At 43.4% G+C, this 25,182-nt stretch overlaps 1 protein-coding gene across 4 annotated transcripts in view; it reads right to left on the bottom strand.

Moving 5' to 3' along the window:
* Positions 1–25,182, bottom strand: part of IQCE (IQ motif containing E) — a 91,269-nt gene that overhangs the window by 12,740 nt on the left and 53,347 nt on the right. For 3 of the 4 annotated variants that reach the window (XM_068244468.1, XM_068244465.1, XM_068244466.1), the window contains exons 17-22: positions 20,165–20,276; positions 17,627–17,782; positions 16,191–16,223; positions 8,593–8,697; positions 4,401–4,528; positions 3,449–3,558 (exon numbers count right to left, since the gene is read on the bottom strand). In XM_068244468.1, the coding sequence (XP_068100569.1) occupies positions 3,449–3,558; positions 4,401–4,528; positions 8,593–8,697; positions 16,191–16,223; positions 17,627–17,782; positions 20,165–20,276 (644 nt within the window). The remainder of the gene's footprint in view (positions 1–3,448; positions 3,559–4,400; positions 4,529–8,592; positions 8,698–16,190; positions 16,224–17,626; positions 17,783–20,164; positions 20,277–25,182) is intronic. The other variant, XM_068244467.1, reaches the window with a different exon arrangement.

Raw genomic sequence — 25,182 nt, 5'->3', positions numbered from 1 at the left:
TTCCTAAGGGAGTGTTGAAACTGAAACCAGCAGATATTGGACTTTCCATGTACCGGTAAATCCAGCCAGGACAGTGTAATATACTGTATCTCATAAAAGTGAATACACCTTTCACATTTTTGGCTGGCAACAAAAGGGAGTACGTCCCTTAGTGAAGAATGTCAAAATTCTGCCCAAAGTGTCAATATTTTGTGTGTCCACCATTATTTTTCAGCACTGCTTCACCTCTCTTGGGCATGGAGTTCACCAGCGCGTCATAAGTTGCCACTACAAAGGCCTTTATGAGGGGTTTATCTAAAGAACCCAACCAAAGAAATTAAGCCATCTCCAACTTACAAGCTAAACTCAACAAACTTGTTCATGCACATCAATTAGCCCCTACTAATGATTTAGTTCAGCATATTCGAGATAGTAAATTACTCAAACACTACCTTTGCCAACAAAACTGAAAAAGCAGCCAGATGGACGGGGGCGGAATATCACAAACAAGCTAATAAGCAGGACAGAATGCTGGCCAATAAGTTGAAAAAGAAAGAAAACTTTAATTATACACAAAATTAAAACCAATTTCCAACAATCCTAGTGTTATATTTCAAACTTTTAAAGACTTTTATGATTGATTATATACCCACTCATCCTTGATAGAATAAGTGAGGTTCAGGAATCCTTAGAATTAATGGGATAACACATGTGATTTATGAAATTATCGAAAATCTCAAACTAGGCTAATCCCCCGGTGGTGATGGATTGACAGCCATATATACCGGTATATAAAAAAAAATCTAAATAACTCTCCAATAAGGATGAAATGCCAAATGCAAAATTCAATTTCGTCGAAACTGTAACTCAGTGTTGGTGTAGGGTTAATTAACCCTTGGCAGTGGGGGCTAACTCACCTTGGTCTCTCCCTGAGCGCTTCCCATACCTCTACATACTCCCGATACTTCCTCCTTCTGACTGTGAAGAAGGAAGTATCAGGAGGATGTAGAGGTGTCAAATGTTGCTACCACAGGTGAAGACCAAGGTGAGTTAACCACCACTGCACCAAAGAAACCAAATTTCAAGTTTTTTTTACAATATCATCAATCAGCAAGTAAAACCATGTCATGCTGAGATACTGGAAGCACTTGTTAGGGAGAAGATGTTCGACAGTGTATGTGAAGGTGCTTTTGACAGGTTATTAACATACTTCATGCAGAACAATGAATGATATCTGAACTAGCATCAAAATTGGCAGTGGAACTGGGCAGGGATGCCCTTTCTCTCCAGCCCCCTTCATCCTGACCAGTGAACCCCTATCAATTTACACATCCAGGGTATGCAAACAGGGAATTTAGAATACAAGACCTTTTAAGCAAAACCTATTATGGTAAATAAATTTGGTTTATGCTCTGGATTAAACCCAAATATCAGCATCAGAAGCAATAGCATGCAACACCACTACCTTAACATAAGAACACATTTCAGAACAGTTTCTGATCCAGATAGAGACAAGCCACAGAACATCTATATTGTGCTCGTCTCCTGGCGGACTCAAAGTGCCAGAGCTGCAGCCATTTAGGGCATGCTCCACAGGCAACCAGGATCATTAGGGAGCCTTGCTGCCCAAATACTCCTTACTGTTTTACGTACTGGCTTGAGCCGGGATATGAACCCTGGCCATAGGCTCAAATCCCACATCAAAGGCAACAGCCTTACCAGTACACTATATAGATAAATAAGTCCTACAGCAAATATTTATTATTATTATTATTATTTAGTATTTATATAGCGCCGACATATTACGCAGCGCTGTACAGTGTATATATATGTCTTGTCACTAACTGTCCCTCAAAGGAGCTCACAATCTAATCCCTACCATTGCCATATGTCTATATTATGTAGTGTAAGTACTGTAGTCTAGGGCCAATTTTAGAGGGAGCCAATTAACTTATCTGTAAGTTTTATGGAATGTGGGAGGAAACCGGAGTGCCCGGAGGAAACCCACGCAGACACGGAGAGAACATACAAACTCTTTGCAGATAGTGCCCTGGCTGGGATTCGAACCAGGGACCCAGCGCTGCAAGGCTAGAGAGCTAACCACTACGCCACCGTGCTGCCCATTTAGGAATAACATGGGAATTCAGATCTCTCTTAAGGCTAGGACAGATATCTGCAATCAAGATGGTCACTCTGCCTAGACTACTTTGTTTATTTTGTGTCTTACCAATCCCTCACGAAAAAAAGGCTATTTAAGACCTGTAAAAAGACATGCTTTCATACAGAGATCTTAAAAAAACAAGAGTTCTTACAAATAAAATGCATTTTTCCAAATGACAAGGTGGACTATCAGCAAAGGAAGCACTAGTTTTAGAGATAGTTCCTCTTTGGGTTGAGATAAAATATGCCCAAACGTCCCGTTACTTCTGGATAGATCTTATGTCGAATATGGACTCTTTGCATAAGCTTAATGTAATTGTCAATAAAAGCCCTTGAAAGGTATAAAATGTTTGTAATTATGCTTCAAAACACCACAGAAACAACTGACGAAAAGATCTCAAAACACTAATGCAACAAACTTTATGAAAACCAGTATTTGTGCCATACTCAAAACTTTTGGCCAGGACTGTACATACTACGCATCAGTCAGCCTTTCAATTCTTACAGCTGCAAAGTATTAAGTGCCATAAAGCCTCAGCCACATTAAAGCCACATTATCAAACGCAGATGGCTGCATGCCCTCACGCGCCATCTGTGTTGCCATCTGTTGCGTCGCTGACCCACGCAACGTCAGTGCTATCTTTTGGCAAAAAATGCATGCAGCTGTGTATTATTGCAACGCCCTGCCATGCAGCGCACACAGCGAGAATGTCATACAGAGAGGTCTATTCACTTCTGATGTGAACGAGGCCTAAAACGTAATGGGAGACTTGAAGTAGGAGCAGTTTTTTTATATATAGATGTAAATAATAATTATGAACTGGGTGAGCAATCGGGAGTAACAAACAAATAAAAATCCCATTGGTAATTGGCTGAGCGGTACTGAGAGATTCTGACTAGTTTTCCGCAAGCACATATTTTTCTGTAGGACCCAAGCATGGGCGTAACTAGGGGCGTATGGCCCCTGCTACTGCAGGAGGGCCCAGAGGTGTGCGCGTGTGTGTGTGTGTGTGTGTGGGGGGGGGGGGGGGGTGGAGTACTAACCTCCGCTTTCTCTGACAGTCCAGATCAGGTGTGAAGATCCTGATGGTCACATTTGTTTTATGAGCTTTGTAAGACGTGCCTCCAGGCTGTGAGGGTCACCATGAAGAGGCAAAGGAAGGGTTGTGACCATTAAGGGGCACCACCAAAGTTTTGCTGGTTGTCCCTAGATTTGTAGTTACGCTCCTGGACCCATCACTTGGGCTCATATCGGTGTATATAGTAAATGTGGTTATGAGCATGTCAGCTATTCAACAATGCATCTTACCTAGTGACAATCGGGATTCTTGTTTGGAAGGTTTCCTGGATACGGAAGATGGGGAATTTCCTCGCGGAGATTTCCTGTTTGGACTCTCTCTGCCTTTTACTTCACTAGAACTGAGACAGAGAAAGATATAACAGTACACTCACAGCTGGGTCAAAAATACATATATCCATTCTATCTGGCTAGGAATAAAAGACTTGCACACACTTGTCATCTAACAGAACCCCCAACCTGTTACTGGAAAAGAAGAGTCCCTGTTACAAGGAAAGAGCATAACGTGTAACAGGAAGAGGGGAGCACTTGTTATAGGAAAAGAGAAACATTGTTAAAGGAATAGGGGAGCACTTGTTACAGGAGGAGAGGAGCATTAGTTGCAGGAGGACACAAGCACTGGTTGGAGGAAAAAAAGGAGCACTGGTTAAATGTGCAAGATAATTTGGAAGGCGTGGTCACATTGGAAAAAGCATGAGAAGACCTACTGTTGAGAATAATAAACCTAATTTATTGTACAGTCTCCATTTGTATCATGTTCGATAGGTTGCACTCCTGTATTTCATGGTGTGATGTGCCTGGTTTTTGGCTTTAATAGCACAATGAGCCAATAGTCACTTGTAAGAAGATGAGACCGGCACCATCAATTTTCTTCAATTTATAGCTCTTTAATAAAAGACAGGTATAGCAAATGGTGATTGCAACATTTTGGAGAGTGTACTTTCTTTGTCAAGAGCTACCCTGCGAAACTTTGCAATCACCATGTGCTATACTTGTCTTTCATAAAAAAGCTATGAATTGAAGAAAATTGATTGTGCCAGTTGTAGACAAATGGCACAGAAGCTTGGGAAGAAGACAGACTAATGTGTGTAATCGTTTATACAGATGATATAGTTTATATAGCTGAGTAGTGACTGGACAAAAGGGCCTACAGTGTATCTGGTAATATGGCAGTAGGCCGTACCTTGGCCTCTGGCCCAGCATTTGTGTGCGTGTGAGATGGGCTCTGAATGTGGACTGCAGCAGGGTCACTGGATCCTCTTCTTCTTTGCTGGTGTCTTGTATGCTTTTACTGTCCGATGTATTGCTTTCCTGTAGAAAAATAAAAGATGGCATAAGATCTATTGTTAGTGTTAGACTCTAAAATGAAAGGCTAGGAACCATAACTGCGAATAGTTTTAACATGCGCTTTTAGCTATAAATTTCTGAGCCAGTTAATCTCAGCACAGAGCTATCATGGTTGCATCACTTGAAAATATTGTTGAAAGTGAAACCAAACTCTTGCACAGCACACAATGAAAAGTCTTTATTCCATAAAGTTGGTGTAGAAATCCACTGCACTGTGCTCTGTGTATTTGTTTAGCTACATAGGAATGTCCAATTAGCTCTTAGGAGCAGCTGTGAATCAGAGTACCACAGCTCTCCTCCTTCTTTAGGAAAGATTTAGGATTAACCCTCTGTGCTACCCAAGTTAACCCAAATTAAATTATAATGAAGATCCCCCCGACCGAAAGGTTATGTTATCATGCTGTGGCTAATTTTTTAGAACAGGAAGTTCTAAGTTTAGATCCACTTTAAGTTCCCTAACCTCATATCTAAGCTTCCCCTTAATGTATGCTATCATAAACTGTAACCCTGCCCCCTCAATATACCTAAAACCCTCAGCCCAACACTAACCCTTAAACACCAGACTATATAATGTAAAACTAATTTAATCTAATAATGGTACCTACCATTAATCCTACCCCTAAGCTAACTTAATTTAACTACCGAGAGCTCAAAAAGCCCCCTGAAAACACTCTACTGCTATTTTAAAGTGCTGTGCTAAGGAAGAGGGCTATTTAAACAAAGATTAAAAAAAAAAAAACATGACCAAAGCTCATAAAAAGCAGACTAGCTGAAGTGATCTGCAGAGCATTCACATCTCGTGTCACCTAAGTTAAAAGGATGAACTCTAAAACAGGTCAAGTTAACGAAAACCAATATTTCTTTCACCTGAGCGCAAACCTCTATGACCACTGCTATAAAACAGAAGACATTACCAGCAGGCAATTGAACCAAAACTGTAAGGTCTGAAATAGCATGTTATAAAAGGGACCTCTGCTACGATGTTGGAACCATCCACTGCTCTTCATATACGGGTATCCTCACAAGATGGTGAACCAAGCAAATGGCTCGAAGTGTATCATCTGTATACAACAGTTTATATAAAGCCACTATAAAGCAGACAATAAAACATAAATAAATATTTACACTCACGTTAAACGTTTCACATGCAACTGGACCCCTAGATATGAAGAGCTTGTAAATCAGTGCTGCCCTAGATTTGTTATATATCACTCCGCCCAACCAGTTTCGTATGAGCTTCATCAGGGGCTTATCTGACAAAGCTAAGGTGAGACCAGCAGAATGGGATGGGGCAGTTCTGATACAGCATTGATTCACAATAACTTCAGATCTGTGGGTCCATCTGTATATTAACTCTTCCAGTGAGTGTCAATATTTATGTTTTACTGTTCACTTTATAGTGATAACCTGGTGCAAACAGATATACACTTAGAGCAAATCGTCTTTGTTTTACCTTTTATTTAGGTCATAGTCTTGTGAGGATACCAGCATATCAAGTACAGTGGAGGGATCCTTGTCCTGGCAGAAGTCTCTTATACAAACCTTTTAGCTTTGGTCAACGACCTGCTTGCAAACGCCTCATTTTTATGGCAGCGGTCACAGTGTGTTTTGTTATCACCAAGTCCAACAAGTTTGTGCGGATGGTGAGAAATTTGATCTATATAGGTCATTATGAAGACTGGACACCAGCAGCACACCTCCTAATAACTGAGCGCAGACAGATTGGACACTTGTAAAACTACTATATTATCATGTAATTAGTGTGGAGCAAGTAGGGGCAAGCTCATTTTCTTCCCAGCTGGCTAACCCAATATGCCTTTATTGGTCAGCTTACCATACTGTGGGATTCACAGAAACCCGAGAAGCCAGAAAATGGCAAAAAGGATGAACTGTCGTGGGTTGTAGCGACTATCAGCTAATGAAGTTGTAGATTTCTAATGAAGCTAAATCTATGCCTAGTCCTGCCACGTCTGGCTCAAGTAGAAGATATGCTGGAAGATTTTTAGAATTAAAGTGAACCAGAGATGAAGCATCCTCATGTATTTTACCATATATGTCAGTGGGAACATTAGAGAAAACACCTACCCTGCTCTCTGTTTCATTATTTACTGTTCAGATTGCTTCTTATCAACCCAGATAAAATCCCTGACTGAGCATTAATTCTGACTTTGCTATAATGACTCAGCTATAATGATTCCTGAGCAGAGCCAGACGGGGGCAGGCTTGGGCTTGAAAAGACAGCACAGAAGACAGACTCAGCTATAAAGATTCCTGAACAAAGCCAGACTGAATGCTCAGTCAGGGATTTTATCAGGGCTGATAAGAAGCAATCTGAACAGTAAATAATGAAAATGAGAGCAGGGTAGGTGTTTTCTCTAAAGCCTCATCTACACGAGGCGATCCGGTGGCTCGATTAGCCGCCAGATCGCCTCTTCCGCATCCCCGCCGCGTCCCCGCTTGCCACGCGTGCGTCGGATTCGGTCCACCCTCATCCCTGCCCGGCGCCGCTTATCTTCCGCTCGATTCCCTGCCATTGTCCCCTCGTGAGGAACGAGCAGGGAATCGGCAGTGGCAAGATCCAACCTGTCGGATCTTACCAATCAAGTCGCTTCAGCGGCTCGATTGATAAGCCACATCGCCGCCTCATCTACGCGTGTAGGCTTAATGTTCCCACTGATATATATGGTAAAATACATGAGGGTGCTTTGTCTCTGGTTCACTTTAAGCTACAAATCTGCCTGTTTCCCAGGATCCCTCTTTCTATAGACATGAGTGGAATCTTCTTGCATCTCCTGAGTTTACCTGAGGCAAAGTGCTGCAGTGACACTATTCTCCTTTATCTTTATTGCGTATAATGTCCAACAGACATCACTGCAGCAAGATGTAGTGCACAAGAACACAGCTGGAGGCACCCCAAAAAAGAATAAAACTATTCAAAAAACATTCTGTTCTTGCATACTTTGTTGCCCATGTTTGGGGGTAATGAGTGTTCAATTTTTTGGAGTTGCAGTCACCATTACCTACACCAAGGCCAAGCAGGACAGAACTTCCCCACATGCTATCTTACATGGTGGCTTGTGTCAGCAACAGATGGGCCTCCTCCACCACTCTCAGTGCAGCATGTATTGTACACAAACCTGTAACAGGCTTAGCTAATGAAAACTGCATATGAAGATAAATAATCAGAGCTTATCCTTCCCCAAAACCAGCCATAAAAGCTCTTAGAAGCTACAAATATAAACGCTTCGAAGTCAAAGGCATTGAACACTTGATGGATTTGTACAGCATAGATCTCGGTTTTCCTTTAACCAAACAACATTATTTTCAGCATTACGTATCTTTTAGACTTTTGATCATTTTGACATCAAACATCTGTTCGTGCATTTTACAAATGCTCAGTTCATATGTCTAGGATTGGTAAAGATTTGCATTTAGGACACATATTGTAATATATGGTAAGCATGGCCGGATTTATGGCAAGGCCACGTAGGTCATGGCCTTGGGCACCAGATAAACATGGGGCAGACTGCAGGCAGCCAGTGGGCTTTATTTGCAGATTAAGTTCCAAACAAGAGAAAGGGGTTCGGGCCAACCACACTATTTAAACCAGCTGGCAGCTGCCTGTGCTGTGCTGCAGGCAGCTGCATTCAGTTAACCAAGCATGTGCGAACAGTGTGCGAGTAGCAAGCAGCCAGACCTGGTCCAATGACACAGCAGAAGATTCGGGCGGTTACGGAAGGCTGGGTCAGACGCACACGTGGTGTGGGGGATGAAAGGACCCAGAAGGCAGCCTATCATAGTCCCCATTTCCTGGTTATTGATTGGCCAGTGGTGGTCCACATCACTTTACCATAGAGACTGCAGTGGGTATGTGACTTTTACGCATTGCCCACTCCACCCACTGTCCAATTGTGGTCGGATACTGTTTGGTTAGGGGTGGCTGGTAAAAGTGGGCCTTGAAGTACGAATCTCGCCCTGATGGTAAGTATACAAAACCCCCAAGAGAGGATGTATATATTTATATTTACCTGGTGACTCAGGATATTTGATCTTGGTGGCTTTGTGGGAGAAGGTGACAACATCTTCTGTCTGACTAGATGGCCCCGCAGAGCGGCTTGAAGGAAGACTGTGTCCTAAGAGAAGAGAAACCAACAAAAGTGAAATATATGGGGAGCTGCACTGAAGGGTCCAAACCAAAGCAGCTGGGAAAATACCATGAACCAGACTGAGAGACCATTTAGAATCTCAGGAACCCTTTGCAGGTGTTTTGGATTAATTAGCTGATTAGAGTCTAACACTTTCAGAACTTTCTCTCTGCTCTAAAAGATTGGCCACAGCAAGATAACCTTTATGGATGAAAACATTTCTTCACTACAATTTATGGAAATTAAAAAAACCCTGAAGTTTTACTTGGTTTCACTCATGCAGAGGGCATCAAAAGGGTTAAGCCTCCATGTTCACTATATGAAGAGGAGCTTCCCGAATCGATATTTTCATTGATTTTGTTTAGTGTTAAGAAAATGGATCAGAAGAATGGTCGAAAATCTGATAGGACCGGTCGGAAATTATCGAATCGACCCGTCGATCTGACGGGAAATTGCATGTTGTGTATCACGCATTACACTTAATTTAGCTGATAATTGATAAACCTGCCATTGCTGGGCAGAACTATCAGATTGTGCTGGAAGTGAATACACTGTGTAAACAAGGCAGAAAAGCTTCTAGTGTATCTGGGGGAGCAGAGAACTTTATCTATACTATTTGCTTACCAATTACATCTCTAGGGCCGTGACACACACTCAACGGATGTCCCTCATCAGGGAAAAGGACCTGATCCCCTTAGACGACATTGCTAGGCCAAGCCACACACTGATGATGCCCCGTGTTGCTATGCGCGGGGGGGATGTCACCTGGCGGGCGGGGGTGCCACGCAAACAATGGAATAGGCAGGGAATCGGCGCTGTTGGGGTTGGGTAGATCCCTCCGGCGGATCGCTCACGGGTTGGGGGTCGCTTGCTGCCGTACACGGCTGATTGTCATTGGGCGTCTCAGCCAACTCAAGTCAGGCGTGTGTAAGAGGCTTAGGAGTACATACCAAAGCAGTCTCATAAGGATTTATATTCATTTTTTACTGTGTTTAATGCTTTAGAGGAATGTAAAAAAAAAATCACAATACCACTTTAAGAAAAATTAATGCATTTTAAAAGCCAGTTAGATAAAGCCTGCCGCTTCACTGATTATGACCATTATGAGAAGCAAGGAACCATTTAACTGAATAACATTCCAAATCACTAACATATGCTTTAAATGATATTGCTCAGAAAAATGGAGTGCGGGGAACGGCCATAAAAGTGACAATAAAAGGAGACAGGGATGATATAATAATCAGCCAATGGTCTCTCCTGTCCTCCAGGCCATCTGTCTGCTATATTCATTTAATAGCACGACACCGGGTCAGGGAGCTCAGATAACACAGCTGTCTCTGCCGCTGCCTCCTAATAAAGTGCCATGTATTTATATTGTGCATTAGCAAATGATATTTATGATGTACCGTACATGATAAGAAGTGACTCTATTACAAGCTTTTCAGCCTACAAGATACTTCTAAGCCTGCAGCACAGCAACCAGTTACAACCCTTAAAGAAAGACGTTTTCAATCAGGATGATACCATTTATTGGCTAACTTAAAGTGGACCCAAATTAAAAATACAAGATTTCAGGAATAAAATCTATTTTCTAAATTATAATAATAAATAGCAGACTTTTTTCAGCTGCATGATGACAAATATAAAATATTTTACACTTATTGGAGGAACCCCTCCCTTCCTTTCATATTACCGGGACAGAATCCGGCAAACTGGTGGAGTAGATGGTGTCCAGTAAAGGAGGAATTGCTAATGGCTGCCACCTGTATAAAACTCTAGTTATGAAAAGAGAAGGGTGAAAAGCATGCACTGAAATGCTCATAGGCATGAAGGAGTATTTATTTATCTTTGTATGTGTCAGAGTGGTGCAACTAAATATTTTAAATTAAAAAAAGTGGTCTCCGGTGGCCTGCGCAGTACAGCCCGGAGGACGTCCGATGACGTCAGCGCGCCGGCGTGGGACGCAGAAGTGCCGGGCCTTGGAGCGCAGAAGAGCCCGACCTGGCCGCCGGCCTGGCCAGGTCGGGCGCGCCACCGGAGACCACCGGGAGCCTGCGGAGCGGCGCCGAGGGCACCTCCTGCCTGCCACGGGCTGGAGGAAGCCCCAGGTAAGTGGATGGGGATTTTTATTTTTTTCAGATAGTCCCTGAACCCCTTTAACCAAGGTTTGAACTTCATCCCAATCAGTAGCTGATGCCCCCTTTCCCACGAGAAATCTTTACCATTTCTTGAATAGATCATCAGAGGGGTCTGTGTGGCTGATATTGTGGTGAAACCCCTCCCACAGCGTGATGTCATGACCATGGTCCAGACAGTTTGCGGTCTGTGAACTACGTTGCATTGTGGGAAATAACTGTTTCCACCTGCCAAGCTAGCAGTATATCCCTCTGATCTCTCAGGAAACAAACGTTCCACACAGATCACTTGGCTAAAGATGTCACCACTACTGATAAATGTCAGAATGTAAATCAGGAAAGGAAAGACTTTACAGTGGGCAAACACTGACTAAGTAACCTAAAAAATGAATATTGTAAAAAATGAGCAATTTTTTTTTTTTAAACCATCTTTTATTGAAGGATAATATCATTACAATAACGACTTTTTCTTACCATGCCAAGAAAGAAACATCCTTTTTTACATAGTATTCCACTTTTCAAACTTTCTAACAATGTTTACTTTCTTCTTTCAGTTTAACATTTTGTGCTAGGTGTTCTTAAACCATCCTTTTTTTCCCCTTTTTCCCCCCCTCCCTTCCCCTCCCCAACATTTTCCCTCTTAACATTTGTGGATAGACAGTGATGGACACCCCTTCTTTGATGGGGTTGTTTATCTTTCTGTATTTTCTCTTCTTGTTCTGTGTGTTCAAAATCCTTTTCATGGAATCTCTATTCAGCCTTTCTTTACCTGGTAGAGCATTCTAATTTCCCCAGTGTGCCGTGCAGTTGCTCCACACAATACCATTCTGTATACTTAAATGGTTCCATAATTAAGTCAATTTCTAATCTCATAATAAAATATTATAAATTTCTTCCATTTTGAGAAAAATCTTTTAGTGTATTTTGACTTATGTGCCAGCACTATAATTTTTTCCCGTTCAAATAAAATCAAATAAAAATCTCAATTCTTTTTTTATTTCCCCAATTTGTGGGGTTGTTGGGAAGATCCACCTATTAAATATTACCTTTCTTGCTGCTATTATTATTGTGTGGACCAACTTATTTGGCACCTCATCAGATTTATTGCTCTCCCCTCTACTATAATAATTAAACAACAACATGAGTGGGTCTTTTGCTATATTTTTCCCGCACATTTTTTTAATCAGTTTGCACACTGAATCAAAAATGAGCAATTTTAATCATTATGTTATTTTCACAACAGTTCCTCTTTAAAGAATAACTGTGCTTTAATATACACATCAAACGTTGATTCCGGTTAACTTCAAGCTTTCAAAACTTTAAAGAGGAACTCCAGTGAAAATAATGTAATAAAAAAAGTGCTTCATTTTTACAATAATTATGTATAAATGATTTAGTCAGTGTTTGCCCATTGTAAAATCTTTCCTCTCCCTGATTTATATTCTGACATTTATCACATGGTGACATTTTTACTGCTGGCAAGTGATGTAGCTGCTGCTTGCTGTTTTGGCAGTTGGAAACAGCTATAAACAGCCATTTCCCACAACGCAGCAAGGTTCACAGACAGGAAACTGCCAGGAGTACGTACTCAGAGTTTCTTGTGGGAGGGGTTTCACCACAATATCAGCCATACAGCGCCCCCTGATGGTCTGTTTGTGAAAAGGAATAGATTTCTCATGTAAAAGGGGGTATCCGCTACTGATTGGGATAAAGTTCAATTCTTAGTCGGAGTTTCTCTTTAAGTTTCTTCTTCAGGCATTTGAATAATACCTGAAGAAGAAGCTTGTTTCTGTTAGTCATTATTATTAGGTATTACCCATATCACCATTTTTTGGTTTGATGTCTACATTACTGCTCTACGACTAATACCGGACCATATTGCAAATATGTAAGTGTGCTCCTCAAACGACATAAAAAATACCACTGGGGCTCCTACTTAGGCTGTCCAGCTTTAGAGATGTGGCCACTGTGGCCTGCTGCACCCTTCATATTGGCAGCTGTAAACAAGAGTGACATCTGCTGTCTGCATAAAGAAAGGGTGGTCGGGATTCTACCAATCCAGCAGAGCTTTAGACATTATAGCCATAGACTGCCTCTTGCTTAGGATAAATACATTTGGGCTCCCATTCATTTTCTTAATTACCCATAGGTCCTCTGCACAACCCACCTGCCATTGTGCAATTAGAAAACTTTGCCTGATCATTATTGCAATAAAAACTCTCACACACACAAACACACAGAGAGCGAGAGAGAGAGAGAAACACACACACACACAGACACACCAGAGTTGTGGAGTCGAGGAGTCGGAGTAATTTTGTAATTTTGGGTACCTGGAGTCGGAGGTTTCAATAAGCTGAGTCATCGGAGGCGGATGATTTTTGAACCAAATCCATAGCCTTTGTAAAAATTAGACTAAGGAGTCGGAGTACACACAAACACACACACACACACACACACACACACTCTCTCTCTCTCTCCCCTTTGTATTTTAGAAGTACATTCCAGAGGGTAGAGAGGCTTGTAAAAAGTCCTGTATATGTGAATGGTAAGAGGTGATTCAGGAGGAGAATAGCAGGTCTTGCACAGAACACAGGTTGCAGTTGGGATTGTACTTGGAGAGAGGATATGTAAGGGGAAGAAAAATGGTGGAGAGCCTTGTAGGTCAGAGTTAAAAGTTTGACGTAAACGCTCTGATTCACTGGATAGTACTCTGCCTCGGTCTGACACAGGAGACCGGGTTTTGAATCTTGGTTCTTCCTGCTCAATAAGGCAGCACCTATATTCAGTGAGGAGACCTTGGGCAAGACTCCCTAACACTGCTACTACCTACTGAGCATGCCCTAGTGGCTGCAGCTCTGGTGCATTGAGTCTGCCAGGAGAAAAGCACACTATAAATGTTTTTGTGTCTTGCCTTAGCAACCCTTGCCACGCTTATCTACGCCCCTTTAAAATTCACCTGGGGCACAGGGGCGTAGATAGGCATCTCCTGTTTGTTTTCCCGCTGTGAGCGTTCGCGTGCGCGATCGCGTGCACGCGGATGCGCGGTCGCGTGCATGCGGATTTGCGGTCGCGATCGGCACCCGCTGGTCAGCCAATCAAAGTGCTTACAAGTTTGAATGAGCACTGCCAAAGCCAATGGCAGTGCTCATTCATTCAGAATGTGTGTAAACACTGAATCAGTCACTATGCTGTTACAGTTACTGAGATCACTCGTGAGAGGATCTCAGATAACTAATACAGCATTAGTGAGTGATCAGCATCAGTTAGGTTTTTTTTTAAATACATTTTACCCCCATTAAGCCCATTAACCCTTGCCTACCTAAAATGTTAAAATTGCTGTGTTTTTTAGGGGAAAAACCCTGTGGTAGAGAAGTGGTTAATCGGCAAGGGTGAAGAGCTTGGCAAAGAGAATCAGCAGATGAAGTGCGAAAAGAGAGCTGGACAAGTTGAGTGGCTGAGTTAAGTATAGACTGGAGGGATGCAAGTTTGAATAATAATAGTAATTTGCAAATTGAATATTACCCCCAGGAAACGTGCTTGGGGAACTGGAGTTATAAAGGTATTACTGACATTTATTGTTATATCAGGCAGAGAGGTGGAAGGAGATGGTGGAAAAATTATCAGTTCTGTTTTACTTATGAAAAGTTTTAAAAGCAAAAAAGAAGATACAGTAGACAGGCAGTCAGGAATGTGTAATAGGAGAGAATCAATGTCAGGGGCAGAGATCGTGTCATCGACGTACTGAAAACCAAAATAATTTATTAAGATGCTGAGACCATGCATATAGATAGAAAAAAGAAGAGGACCATGGACCGAGCCCTGAGGTACTTCAACAGACAGTGGACATGAAGAGGAAATGTGGTCTGAATAAGAGGCCATGAAAGACCTACCAGAGACATAGGAAGATATCCAGGAAAGAGGAAGGCCCCTAGTACCTAAGGATGAGAGTGTCTGCAGGATAGGGTAATGCATTGGCAAAGGGAGGGCTCTGTGTGAGAATAGGGATAGGTTTAGCTACAATAAAATATCGGTAGCGATATTTTAGTATCGTAATTGGTACTGCACAATGATAGAATATTGGTTACAGAGTTATGGCAGGGATGTCCATGTAATGCACATTTTTAAATATAGATTGCTGTTTTTTATAGGGAAAAATGAGAGACATTAAAAATGTGACGGCTGACATGATCATGGTCGTTTTGTCCGTCTTCTGCAAGTATCGCGCAAGGACAACAAGCAATGAGCCATGTTGGTATTTCTCGGCAGACTGTTTTGTCCCACACCCTGATGAAACGTCCAATGCGGACGTGAAACGCGTCGGTGGGCGGAGCTGACGCAGCTGCGTGTCCTGCAGCACTCATTCACACACGTGAGTCACGGAACTCCGGCTTGGCGTCCTCCGCGGTGGAGTGAGCGGGTAGTTGGAGCCGGGAGCACAACGTTTCTAAGTCCTCCAAGCGGTCTGGACCACATTGCAGGTGGCAGCGGAGTTCCAGTGACTGGATGCCTACGTGAGCAAGTCTTGGTGAGAGCTAATCCCTCATGTTGTACAACTAACGGCAGACATTGCAAGTCCCTATGTCATTCTTTGAGGACTGAACTGCTGGAGATATTGATTCCTTAAAGGGGGCCCCCCACCATTAGATACATGGCACATGTATGTGTGTTGAGTGAGTGCGCGGACGGAAGTTGAGTGTGGCAGCTTTTTTACTATCTGGCCAGATACAATCTGCCTCTACATCCACTGAATCAAATCCTTATGGTATGGTATAGTTTGATAACGCAGTCTGCGTCAATATGCAATCCGATCATTGTTTTTAAATGTGTGTTTTTTCTACTGTGATGAATTACTATGTGGTATTTACATCTATGTGAGGCCTGGTGTCTCTTATGAAATTTTGATATAATAAATGGCAACTTGGTATACTTTGCGAGGCTGTGTGACCATTGAACAATCTATTTAATATAAGCTTACTGTATTGGTTAGCCTCCTCTCCATGGTGGGATATTAGTTCCAAGGAAGAGACGCTGCTTATTCTTAATTTAATTGTTTTGTCCCCAGAGGCTGAGTGCAGCCTCCAGCTCTGCCTCCCACTCTACTTTCTATATATCAGTACATGTACTTGGCTCAGCACCGCGTGTTCAGGTCTGCCAGCCGACTGTCTGCCACAATCATCACAACAATTGTTTGGTCTGGCTGAAGTCTGATAGCTTCATCCAAACAGATATCTAACAGAATGCAGAGCAATGACAAAAACTATAGTGGGGAGAGAGCTGCCCTTATGAGTTTACAATCACACAGTATACACAAGTACAGACATAATACAGGATGATACCAGCACTTACCTCTAAGTCACTATTGTCACTATTCTCTTCCTTCTGTAAAACAAAATACATGCAATAATTAAACTATAGGATGGCACCTTAATTCTGTTAAGAGAGGACCTATGAGTTGCCACATAAGAGAAAACTACGGCACATTGTGGCCATGGGTGACGGCCAAAGAGGACAGGAGCTGCGCTGGTGGACAGGTGAGAATTTACAGAGCACAGGCACTGGGTGGAGGGAGTGGGGGACATTTACACCAGAAAGTGAGTTGCGGATCGGGTGCGGGGCTGAAAAATTAGACCCGCGCAGGCTTCTACCTGAGTTGAGTACACAAAAAGATTTTATACTTACCTGGGGGTTCATTCAGCCCCATGAGCAGCGATGCGTTCCTCGCTGTCCTCCAGAATGCCTCTATTAGCCTGGTATTGGTCTCGGTAACTGGTTGAGCTGCGCAAGTCCGGCTCTTCTGCGCATTAAGTGTGTAAGATCTTTCTACTTTTGACTAAATTATGACTAAATGATCGCATGCTTGCATGCTTTTACTACCCACAACCCGATTAGAATCAAAACAGGTACCCAAACCCGACACGCAATTTAGGTAACCCGCGGGTACCCAACCAGATGCAGGCCTCTAGTCTCAGGTACATTTAAAGCTAAATTATTGCAAATACCGTATCTTTTGTTTTAAAAAGTAACTGTCAGGCTGCAGAAGCTAATTTAAACCTCTATTCTCCTGTGTTAAACAGTTTAGAAGGAAGCCAAGAAGGCATTACTGAAGATAAAAATCTCTCTTACCTTTGATGTGTGCTTATCAGCAAAGCTGTTAGACCCAAGCAGGACGCAAGCCGCATACTATACTGCAAAGCATTCTGGGGCCCTCCCCTCGGCTGCTAATGAGACGTTACAGCAGCTTGTAATCAGTCCAGCGCGTAGCACTGATAAATCTCCGGGCAGAGTACACTGCAGGAGTCAGCTATTGTTCCTAGCCACATGGCTAATTAATATTCACTGCACACTGTGTTATTCAGTACGAGCTTTTCTGTGATCAGGAAGCAGGCAGGACATGACGACACATTTGGCTTCAAGAAGACAGAAAAACATGGAACCTGCCATGAGCTGTCAGGAGCATCAATCTCTGCATATACTATATAAAAATTCTGTGAAGTACAAACGTGGACAGTGAAATGCATATGTAATGTAAGTACAGCCAATCTTTAGCTACTGATATATGTGTTTATTTTCTCTGAGACCTTATACCTAACAGCTCCTCTTTAAGAAGGCAAAATCATATTGTGATATGCATTGTAAAGGAAATAGTGACATCTAGTGGTCAGAAGTGGTTTATGCTCATTTAGAGAGTATGGTGCTAAAAAATGGTGACCAATGCAGTATAATGACGCTATACTGTGAGTGGCTGGTACAGTAAATACAGAACACACAGAGGAAAAGCTTACCCTGCTCTTATATTGTCTCCAGTTCTTCTGGATGACTTGTGCTGCATCTTGCCTTTTTTCTCTTCCCCTGGAGGTAGCAGAGGAGCCTCTGGAAGACTGGGTGCTGGATGTACTCCTGGCAGAGCTTGGACGGGCCTCAGATGACACGCTCTGTGGCTGGAATACAATACTCATGTCGTTTCATTGCTTTGCTCACAATGGATCTTTGACTAACCTTAATACAATTTCTTACATATGGGATCCCTGACACACTGTAGTAACAAGAGCAAAGGGCTAAGGAAGCTTTACAAACACTAACAAGCAGTTCTAGTCAGTATGATGCTAATGCAGCCCAGGAAACACTGAATGTGTTGCTGTGGCCAGTGACATAAACTGGAATCGGTAACAATATCATATCTCTCTATATACAGTACATTTTGGTGCCAAACCATTTTCAGGAAAACATGCATCCATGTAATTAGGCGCAGGGCAAACCCGAAAAATGCCTCACCCTGCTCCTGGAAAAGTCCCAGTGGCGTCAATTATTATTCTCCCTCCAGGGCACCGTGGACTCAGGGGTAAGATGTAATGTGGCTCTTTTGCCAGCACCCAAATTACTGACTGAGCGCCCCTGTAGCGATAATTCCCATTACGGCCCAAATTTCCCTGTGCCGTTTTGCGCAGTCTCAGGAAAGCATAGCTTTAACCACCTAAGGACCGGGCTGTTTGCTGCTCTGTGCTGCGTGGGCTCTCCAGCCCACAGCACAGATCAGCAGTGAGGCAGGACCAGACTTCCCCCCTTTTTTCCCCACTAGGGGGATGACCTGCTGGGGGGGTCTGATCGCCGCCGCTCCATGTGGCCGAACGGGGGGAGGGGGCTCCTCAAAGCTCCCCTCCACAGCGGTTCCCAACCTCCCTGTCCTTCCCTCCCTCCCCTCCTTCCTACGGCGATCCGTTCTGCGCCGCCTCTGATAGGCTTCAGCCTATCAGATGCTGGCGATCCCCGACCAATCAGAGGCCGGGGATCGCCGATCTCCTTTACGGCCGTATGATGTAAACAGTGGGGATTTCTTCCCTGCGTGTTTACAATTAGCCTGCGAGCCGCGATCGTAGGCTCGCAGGCTGTTCACGGAGACACCCTCTGTGAACTGACATGGAAAGGCCGCTCGTACGAGCGGCCGTTTCCATGTAATTCCACTTACGACCTGCATGCACAAGTACGAGTCAGTGTTGCCAATGTGTCTCTTAAATTACGGACACATTTGAATTATACAGGTCTTGAGGCTAGTTAGATGTAGGTTAGGCCACGATTATGTATAATTGGCACCAGAACCTGCATAACTTACGGGTAGATGTGTCATTATTTAAAGCGATGATTTGGCAACCCCGGTATGAGTTTACATGAAAGCTAGAGACCCTCTGCAAACAAAGTCTAGATGATGAGATAATGGGGAGGGGGTGGTAAATATCACTCTCACCTTGCAGTGCTCGTGCCCTGGCCATATCTGGCCCAGGACAATAACTGGATGGAGTTTGTATGCTCTCATTGCGTTTGTGAGTGTTCCTCTGGGCACTCTGGTTTTCACCTACTCCCAAAAGACAAGTGTATTGATTCCCCTCAAAAAAAGTTTGGCCATGGACTAGGACATTGCATCATGACTATAGTAGAGATGAAATTGTGAGCGGCTGTGGTACAGTTAATGACATGATTACGGAAAGCACTGCAGAAAATGTCAGGGCTATATAAATACATAATAACAAAATATAACTTTAGTCTGAATACTCTGTCTGGAGAATTCATATTTGCCTGCACCTTACAATCCTTATAGCTCCTTCATGACCAGTGTGCATGGCTTGCTGAACACTGTGACTTTTCATTTTTGTTTTCATTATTTCATGGCTAATTGATACAGGCTTTGCTTACAAGGACAAGTTTTAAAATGCCTGGAAAACGACAAATAGTAACTTTTTTTAAATCTTTTGTAAGCTGGCTGTCATAGGTTGTGAGGTGCGTAATCCAGCCATTTTACTGCTCATGTAACCTCATTCCTATTTGGTGCCCTCCACACTTGACTGCAAATACCACAACAATACCGCCATAGACAGGTGTGCCAACCACACTAATAACTAGGCTGTGTTCCCTTTTTTCTTTCTCTGCCTGAAAGAGTTAAACATTAGGTATGCAAGTGACAGTTTCTGTCTGGGTCTAACTACAGCGTAACCCTCACTGATAAGGAATTACTGCCATAAAACACTTTCCTGGCAGTAAATGGCTTCCGAGAGCAGGAAAGAGATAAAAAGGGTCAATAGCTCATAGATTTTTGCTCTGGCATGCTAAAATGACCTTGTCATTCAGCAGATACAACGAAAGAGTAAAAACTTTAAAGTAGATTTAAATATAAAATTAAACTGTGGTCATTTTTAGGAGGCGGAGGATAGATACAATTGTTTATCTCATCAGTTTATTTTCTCCTTCGGTTTCCTTTAAGCTGTGTCTTGATACTAATCACAATTTCCAGGTTTTCTTTTTTTATGAAAAATAACAGTAATAAAGTAAACCTGGTAGCCAACCCTCTTAACAGGCTCTGTTGTGGTCTCCTTCTCCCGTCTTTCATCCTCCAGTTCAGCCTCCAGCTTCTTTACTTTTTGGTTAAGTCTGTTGATTTCCTCCCTATTGGAAGCAGAAAGGTGACAGACAGGAGATAAAACTTCCATTGGATGCCTTTTACAGAATTCCTCCTCATCCGGCACTTACATGTATGAGATGGCAGTACACTATCGTTCCGATCTCAATCTCCCCAAGCCCACACACATCGCAGCTCTTCTGCGCTGGGTGTTGTTACAGTTAATTACAGTGATATTGGGAGGCTTGTTAGTGTAGCTTAAAAAGAAAACTTCCAACAACCCAACTGTCACTGCACAGTTAGGCAAAAGAAACCAGACCAGGTAAAAAGGAGAAAAAAACTGGGGGAGTTATAGGGACTAATTTTAGAAAAAAATGGGGATACATATATTTTTGGGACACCATTTTTTGCCAATTTTTTATTTTGGGATGTTACAACCCCCTTTAATACTTTGAGTCACTGGCCCAGGGGGAGTATGCAGATCAGATGCTTTGACTCTGACTCCATTAGCTGCATGCAGAGGCGGGACAAGGTCCTTCAGCACCCAAGGCTGAGACACCAAAGTGCGCCCCTCCATCCCTCCCACCCCAGCCGTCACACACTGATTGCTATTAGACTAATAGGTGCCCCAGGGCCCCCAACCTCCCCAACACCTTAATCTCTAGTTATCTGGCTTGCAGTCACTGTCATGTATCCCCTTTTCTTATTTCTTTCTGCTTCAAACACAATTGGTAATGACAGCTGAATGAATTGTGCGCCCCCTCCTACACTGCGCCCTGAGGCTGGAGCCTCTCCAGCCTCTGCCTCGGCCCGGCCCTGGCTGCATGTGAGTTGCAGATGTGTGACTCAAAAACAACTAAAACCAAAGCTCAGCATAACAGCCAGACAACTGTCATTGTTTATAAGGGTATGAAGATGGCAGCCTTCGTATTCCTCTCACTTCAAGTTTTCAGTTTGTTAACCATTAGGTACAAGTAACACAAAACAGAGTTAACAGTATACAGTGGTTTGCAAAAGTATTCGGCCCCCTTGAAGTTTTCCACATTTTGTCATATTACTGCCACAAACATGAATCAATTTTATTGGAATTCCACATGAAAGACCAATACAAAGTGGTGTACACCTGAGAAGTGGAACGAAAATCATACATGATTCCAAACATTTTTCTTACAAATAAATAACTGCAAAGCGGGGTGTGCGTAATTATTCAGTCCCCTTTGGTCTGAGTGCAGTCAGATGCCCATAGACATTGCCTGATGAGTGCTAATGACTAAATAGAGTGCACCTGTGTGTAATCTAATGTCAGTGAAAATACAGCTGCTCTGTGATGGCCTCAGAGGTTGTCTAAGAGAATATTGGGAGCAACACCACCATGAAGTCCAAAGAACACACTAGACAGGTCAGGGATAAAGTTATTGAGACATCCAGCTGTGGCTGGATAGTGTACTGGTTAAGGGCTCTGCCTCTGACACAGGAGACCTGGGTTCGAATCTCGGCTCTGCCTGTTCAGTAAGCCAGCACCTATTCAGTAGGAGACCTTGGGCAAGTCTCCCTAACACTGCTACTGCCTATAGAGCGCGTCCCAGTGGCTGCAGCTCTGGCGCTTTGAGTCCGCCAGGAGAAAAGCGCAATATAAATGTTCTGTGTTTGTTTGTTTGTGTTTATTTAAAGAGGAACTCCAGTGAAAATAATTGAAATAAGTGAAAAAGTGTAAAAAAAAAATGCTTCATTTTTTACCATAATTATGTATACCGTATATACTCGCATACAAGCCGAATTTTTGACCCCCAAAAAGGGGGTCAAAAGTTGGGGGGTCGGCTTGTATGCGAGTCTTCCCTGGTGGTATAGTGGTTAGTGGTGGGTGGTGGGTGTTCCGCGCCCCGCTCCCCCCCCTCCCCGCTCCCCCCGCTGCTATTACCTGCAGGCAGCGGCCGCTTCCTAATCCGCGTTCCTCTTCTGAAACTTTGCAGCGTGTATCACAGCAGCGCGCCCGGCGCTGCTGCTGTGACGATGCAGGGGCAGGAAAGAGCGGTTCCCTTGGTAACGGCGATACAGATCGCCGCTATAGGGAGCCGCGCTCTTTCCTGCACTCTACATCGTCACAGCAGCAGCGCCGGGCGTGCTGCTGTCATACACGCTGCAAAGTTACAGAAGGGGAACGCGGATTAGGAAGCGGCCGCTGCCTGCAAGTAATAGCAGCGGGGGGTGGGGGCGGGAGTACTACCTACCTATGCTGGGCACTATACTGGCTAAACTGGGCACTAAACTAGCTAAACTGGGCACTATACTGGCTAAACTGGGCACTATACTAGCTAAACTGGGCACTATACTGGCTAAACTGGGCACTATACTGGTTAACCTGGGCACTATACTGGCTAAACTGGGCACTATACTAGCTAAACTGGGCACTATACTAGCTAAACTGGGCACTTTACTAGCCATACTGGGGCACTACACTGGCTAAACTGGGCACTATACTGGCTAAACTGGGCACTATACTGGCTAAACTGGGCACTATACTAGCTAAACTGGGCACTATACTGGCTAAACTGGGCACTATACTGGCTAAACTGGGCACTATACTAGCTAAACTGGGCACTATACTAGCTAAACTGGGCACTATACTGGCTAAACTGGGCACTATACTAACTAAACTGGGCACTATACTGGCTAAACTGGGCACTTTACTAGCCATACTGGGGCACTATACTAGCTAAACTGGGCACTATACTAGCTAAACTGAGGCACTACCTACCCATACTGGGCACTATACTGGCTATACTGGGCACTTTACTAGCTATACTGGGCACTATACTAGCTATACTGGACACTACCTACCTATACTGGGCACTATACTAGCTATACTGGGACACACTGGGGGGCTGCACCAATCCAGCATTTCCTACCCCCGGCTTATATGGGGGTCAATCATTTTTCCCAGTTTTTTCAGGGAAAAGTTGGGGGGTCGGCTTATATGCGGGTCGGCTTATATGCGAGTATATACGGTAAATGATTTAGTCAGTGTTTGCTTATTGTAAAATCTTTCCTCTCCCTAATTTACATTCTGACATGTATTACATGGTGACATTGTTACTGTGGGCAGGTTATGTAGCTGCTCCTAGCTGTTTTGGCTGTTAGAGACAGCTGTAAACAGCCAATTCCTGTCTGTGAACCTTGTTACATTGTGGCAGTTTGCCCAGAGTACCGCGGTACTCAGAGCTTCTTGTGGGAGGGGTTTCAGCACAAAATCAGTCATACAGCGCCCCCTGATGGTCTGTTTGTGAAAAGCATTATATTTTTCATGTAAAAGGGGGCATCAGCTACTGATTGGGATAAAGTTCAATTCTAGGTTGGAGTTTCGCTTTAAAGCAGGATAAGGCTACAAAAAGATTTCTAAAGCCTTGAACATCCCACGGAGCACTGTTCAAGCGATCATTCAGAAATGGAAGGAGTATGGCACAACTGTAAACCTACCAAGACGAGGCCGTCCACTTAAACTCACAGGCCAAACAAGGAGAGCGCTGATCAGAAATGCAGTCAAGAGGCCCATGGTGACTCTGGACGAGCTGCAGAGATCTACAGCTCAGGTGGGGGAATCTGTCCATAGGATAACTATTAGTCGTGCACTGCACAAAGTTGGCCTTTGTGGAAGAGTGGCAAGAAGAAAGCCACTGTTACCAGAAAAGCATAAGAAGTCCCGTTTGCAGTTTGCCACAAGCCATGTGGAGGACACAGCAAACATGTGGAAGAAGGTGCTCTGGTCAGATGAGACCAAAATGGAACTTTTTGGCCAAAATGCAATTCGCTATGTGTGGCGGAAAACTAACACTGCACATCACTCTGAACACACCGTCCCCACTGTCAAATATGGTGGTGGCAGTATCATGCTCTGGGGTGCTTCTCTTCAGCAGGGACAGGGAAGCTGGTCAGAGTTGATGGGAAGATGGATGGAGCCAAATACAGGGCAATCTTGGAAGAGAACCTCTTGGAGTCTGCAAAAGACTTGAGACTGGGGTAGAGGTTCACCTTCCAGCAGGACAACGACCCTAAACATAAAGCCAGGGCAACAATGGAATGGTTTAAAACAAAATATATCCATGTGTTAGAATGGTCCAGTCAAAGTCCAGATCTAAATCCAATCGAGAATCTGTGGCAAGATCTAAAAACTGCTGTTCAAGCTGTTTTGCAAAGAAGAATGGGCAAGGATTTCAGTCTCTAGATGTGCAAAGCTGGTAGAGACATACCCTAAAAGACTGGCAACTGTAATTGCAGCAAAAAGGTGGTTCTACAAAGTATTGATTCAGGGGGCTGAATAATTACACACACCCCACTTTGCAGTTATTTATTTGTAAAAAATGTTTGGAATCATGTATGATTTTCGTTCCACTTCTCACGTGTACACCACTTTGTATTGGTCTTTCATGTGGAATTCCAATAAAATTGATTCATGTTTGTGGCAGTATTATGACAAAATGTGGAAAACTTCAAGGGGGCCGAATACTTTTGCAAACCACTGTATCTATTGAAATACTGAGAGCCTGTTTACTCAAATGTGGTGTCCAAAAAAGGCACATAAAAATGAATTGTGTACTTGTTACAATGGCATTTTTAGCTTAAAGGACTTACGAAGTATACAAAAAAAAAAAAAAAGTTAGTGTAAGGCTTGGTGGTGTATTCTCCACAGTCAGCATGCAACGCATGAGCTGACGTGAAGGAGGTACACACACTAGCACAAGGAAACAGGCTATCCCTAGTATAGTGGAGGGGAGGACTGACTCCAATAGGAGATTGTGGCGCACAGAGCCAGTGCAGATCCGACAGCCACAAACAATACTTTCGCTATAACGTCTCAGCGCAAAGTAGCGCTGAGCGCATAAACCAGAACTGAGGAGATCAGGACAGGTAGACAGAATAAACGCTTGCTTAATTAGCCACTACTTAGTGACAGCAAGC

This window comes from Hyperolius riggenbachi, chromosome 7 (assembly GCF_040937935.1).
Source record: "Hyperolius riggenbachi isolate aHypRig1 chromosome 7, aHypRig1.pri, whole genome shotgun sequence".
Classification (NCBI taxonomy): domain Eukaryota; kingdom Metazoa; phylum Chordata; class Amphibia; order Anura; family Hyperoliidae; genus Hyperolius; species Hyperolius riggenbachi.
This window is presented reverse-complemented; position numbering and strand designations above follow the sequence as displayed.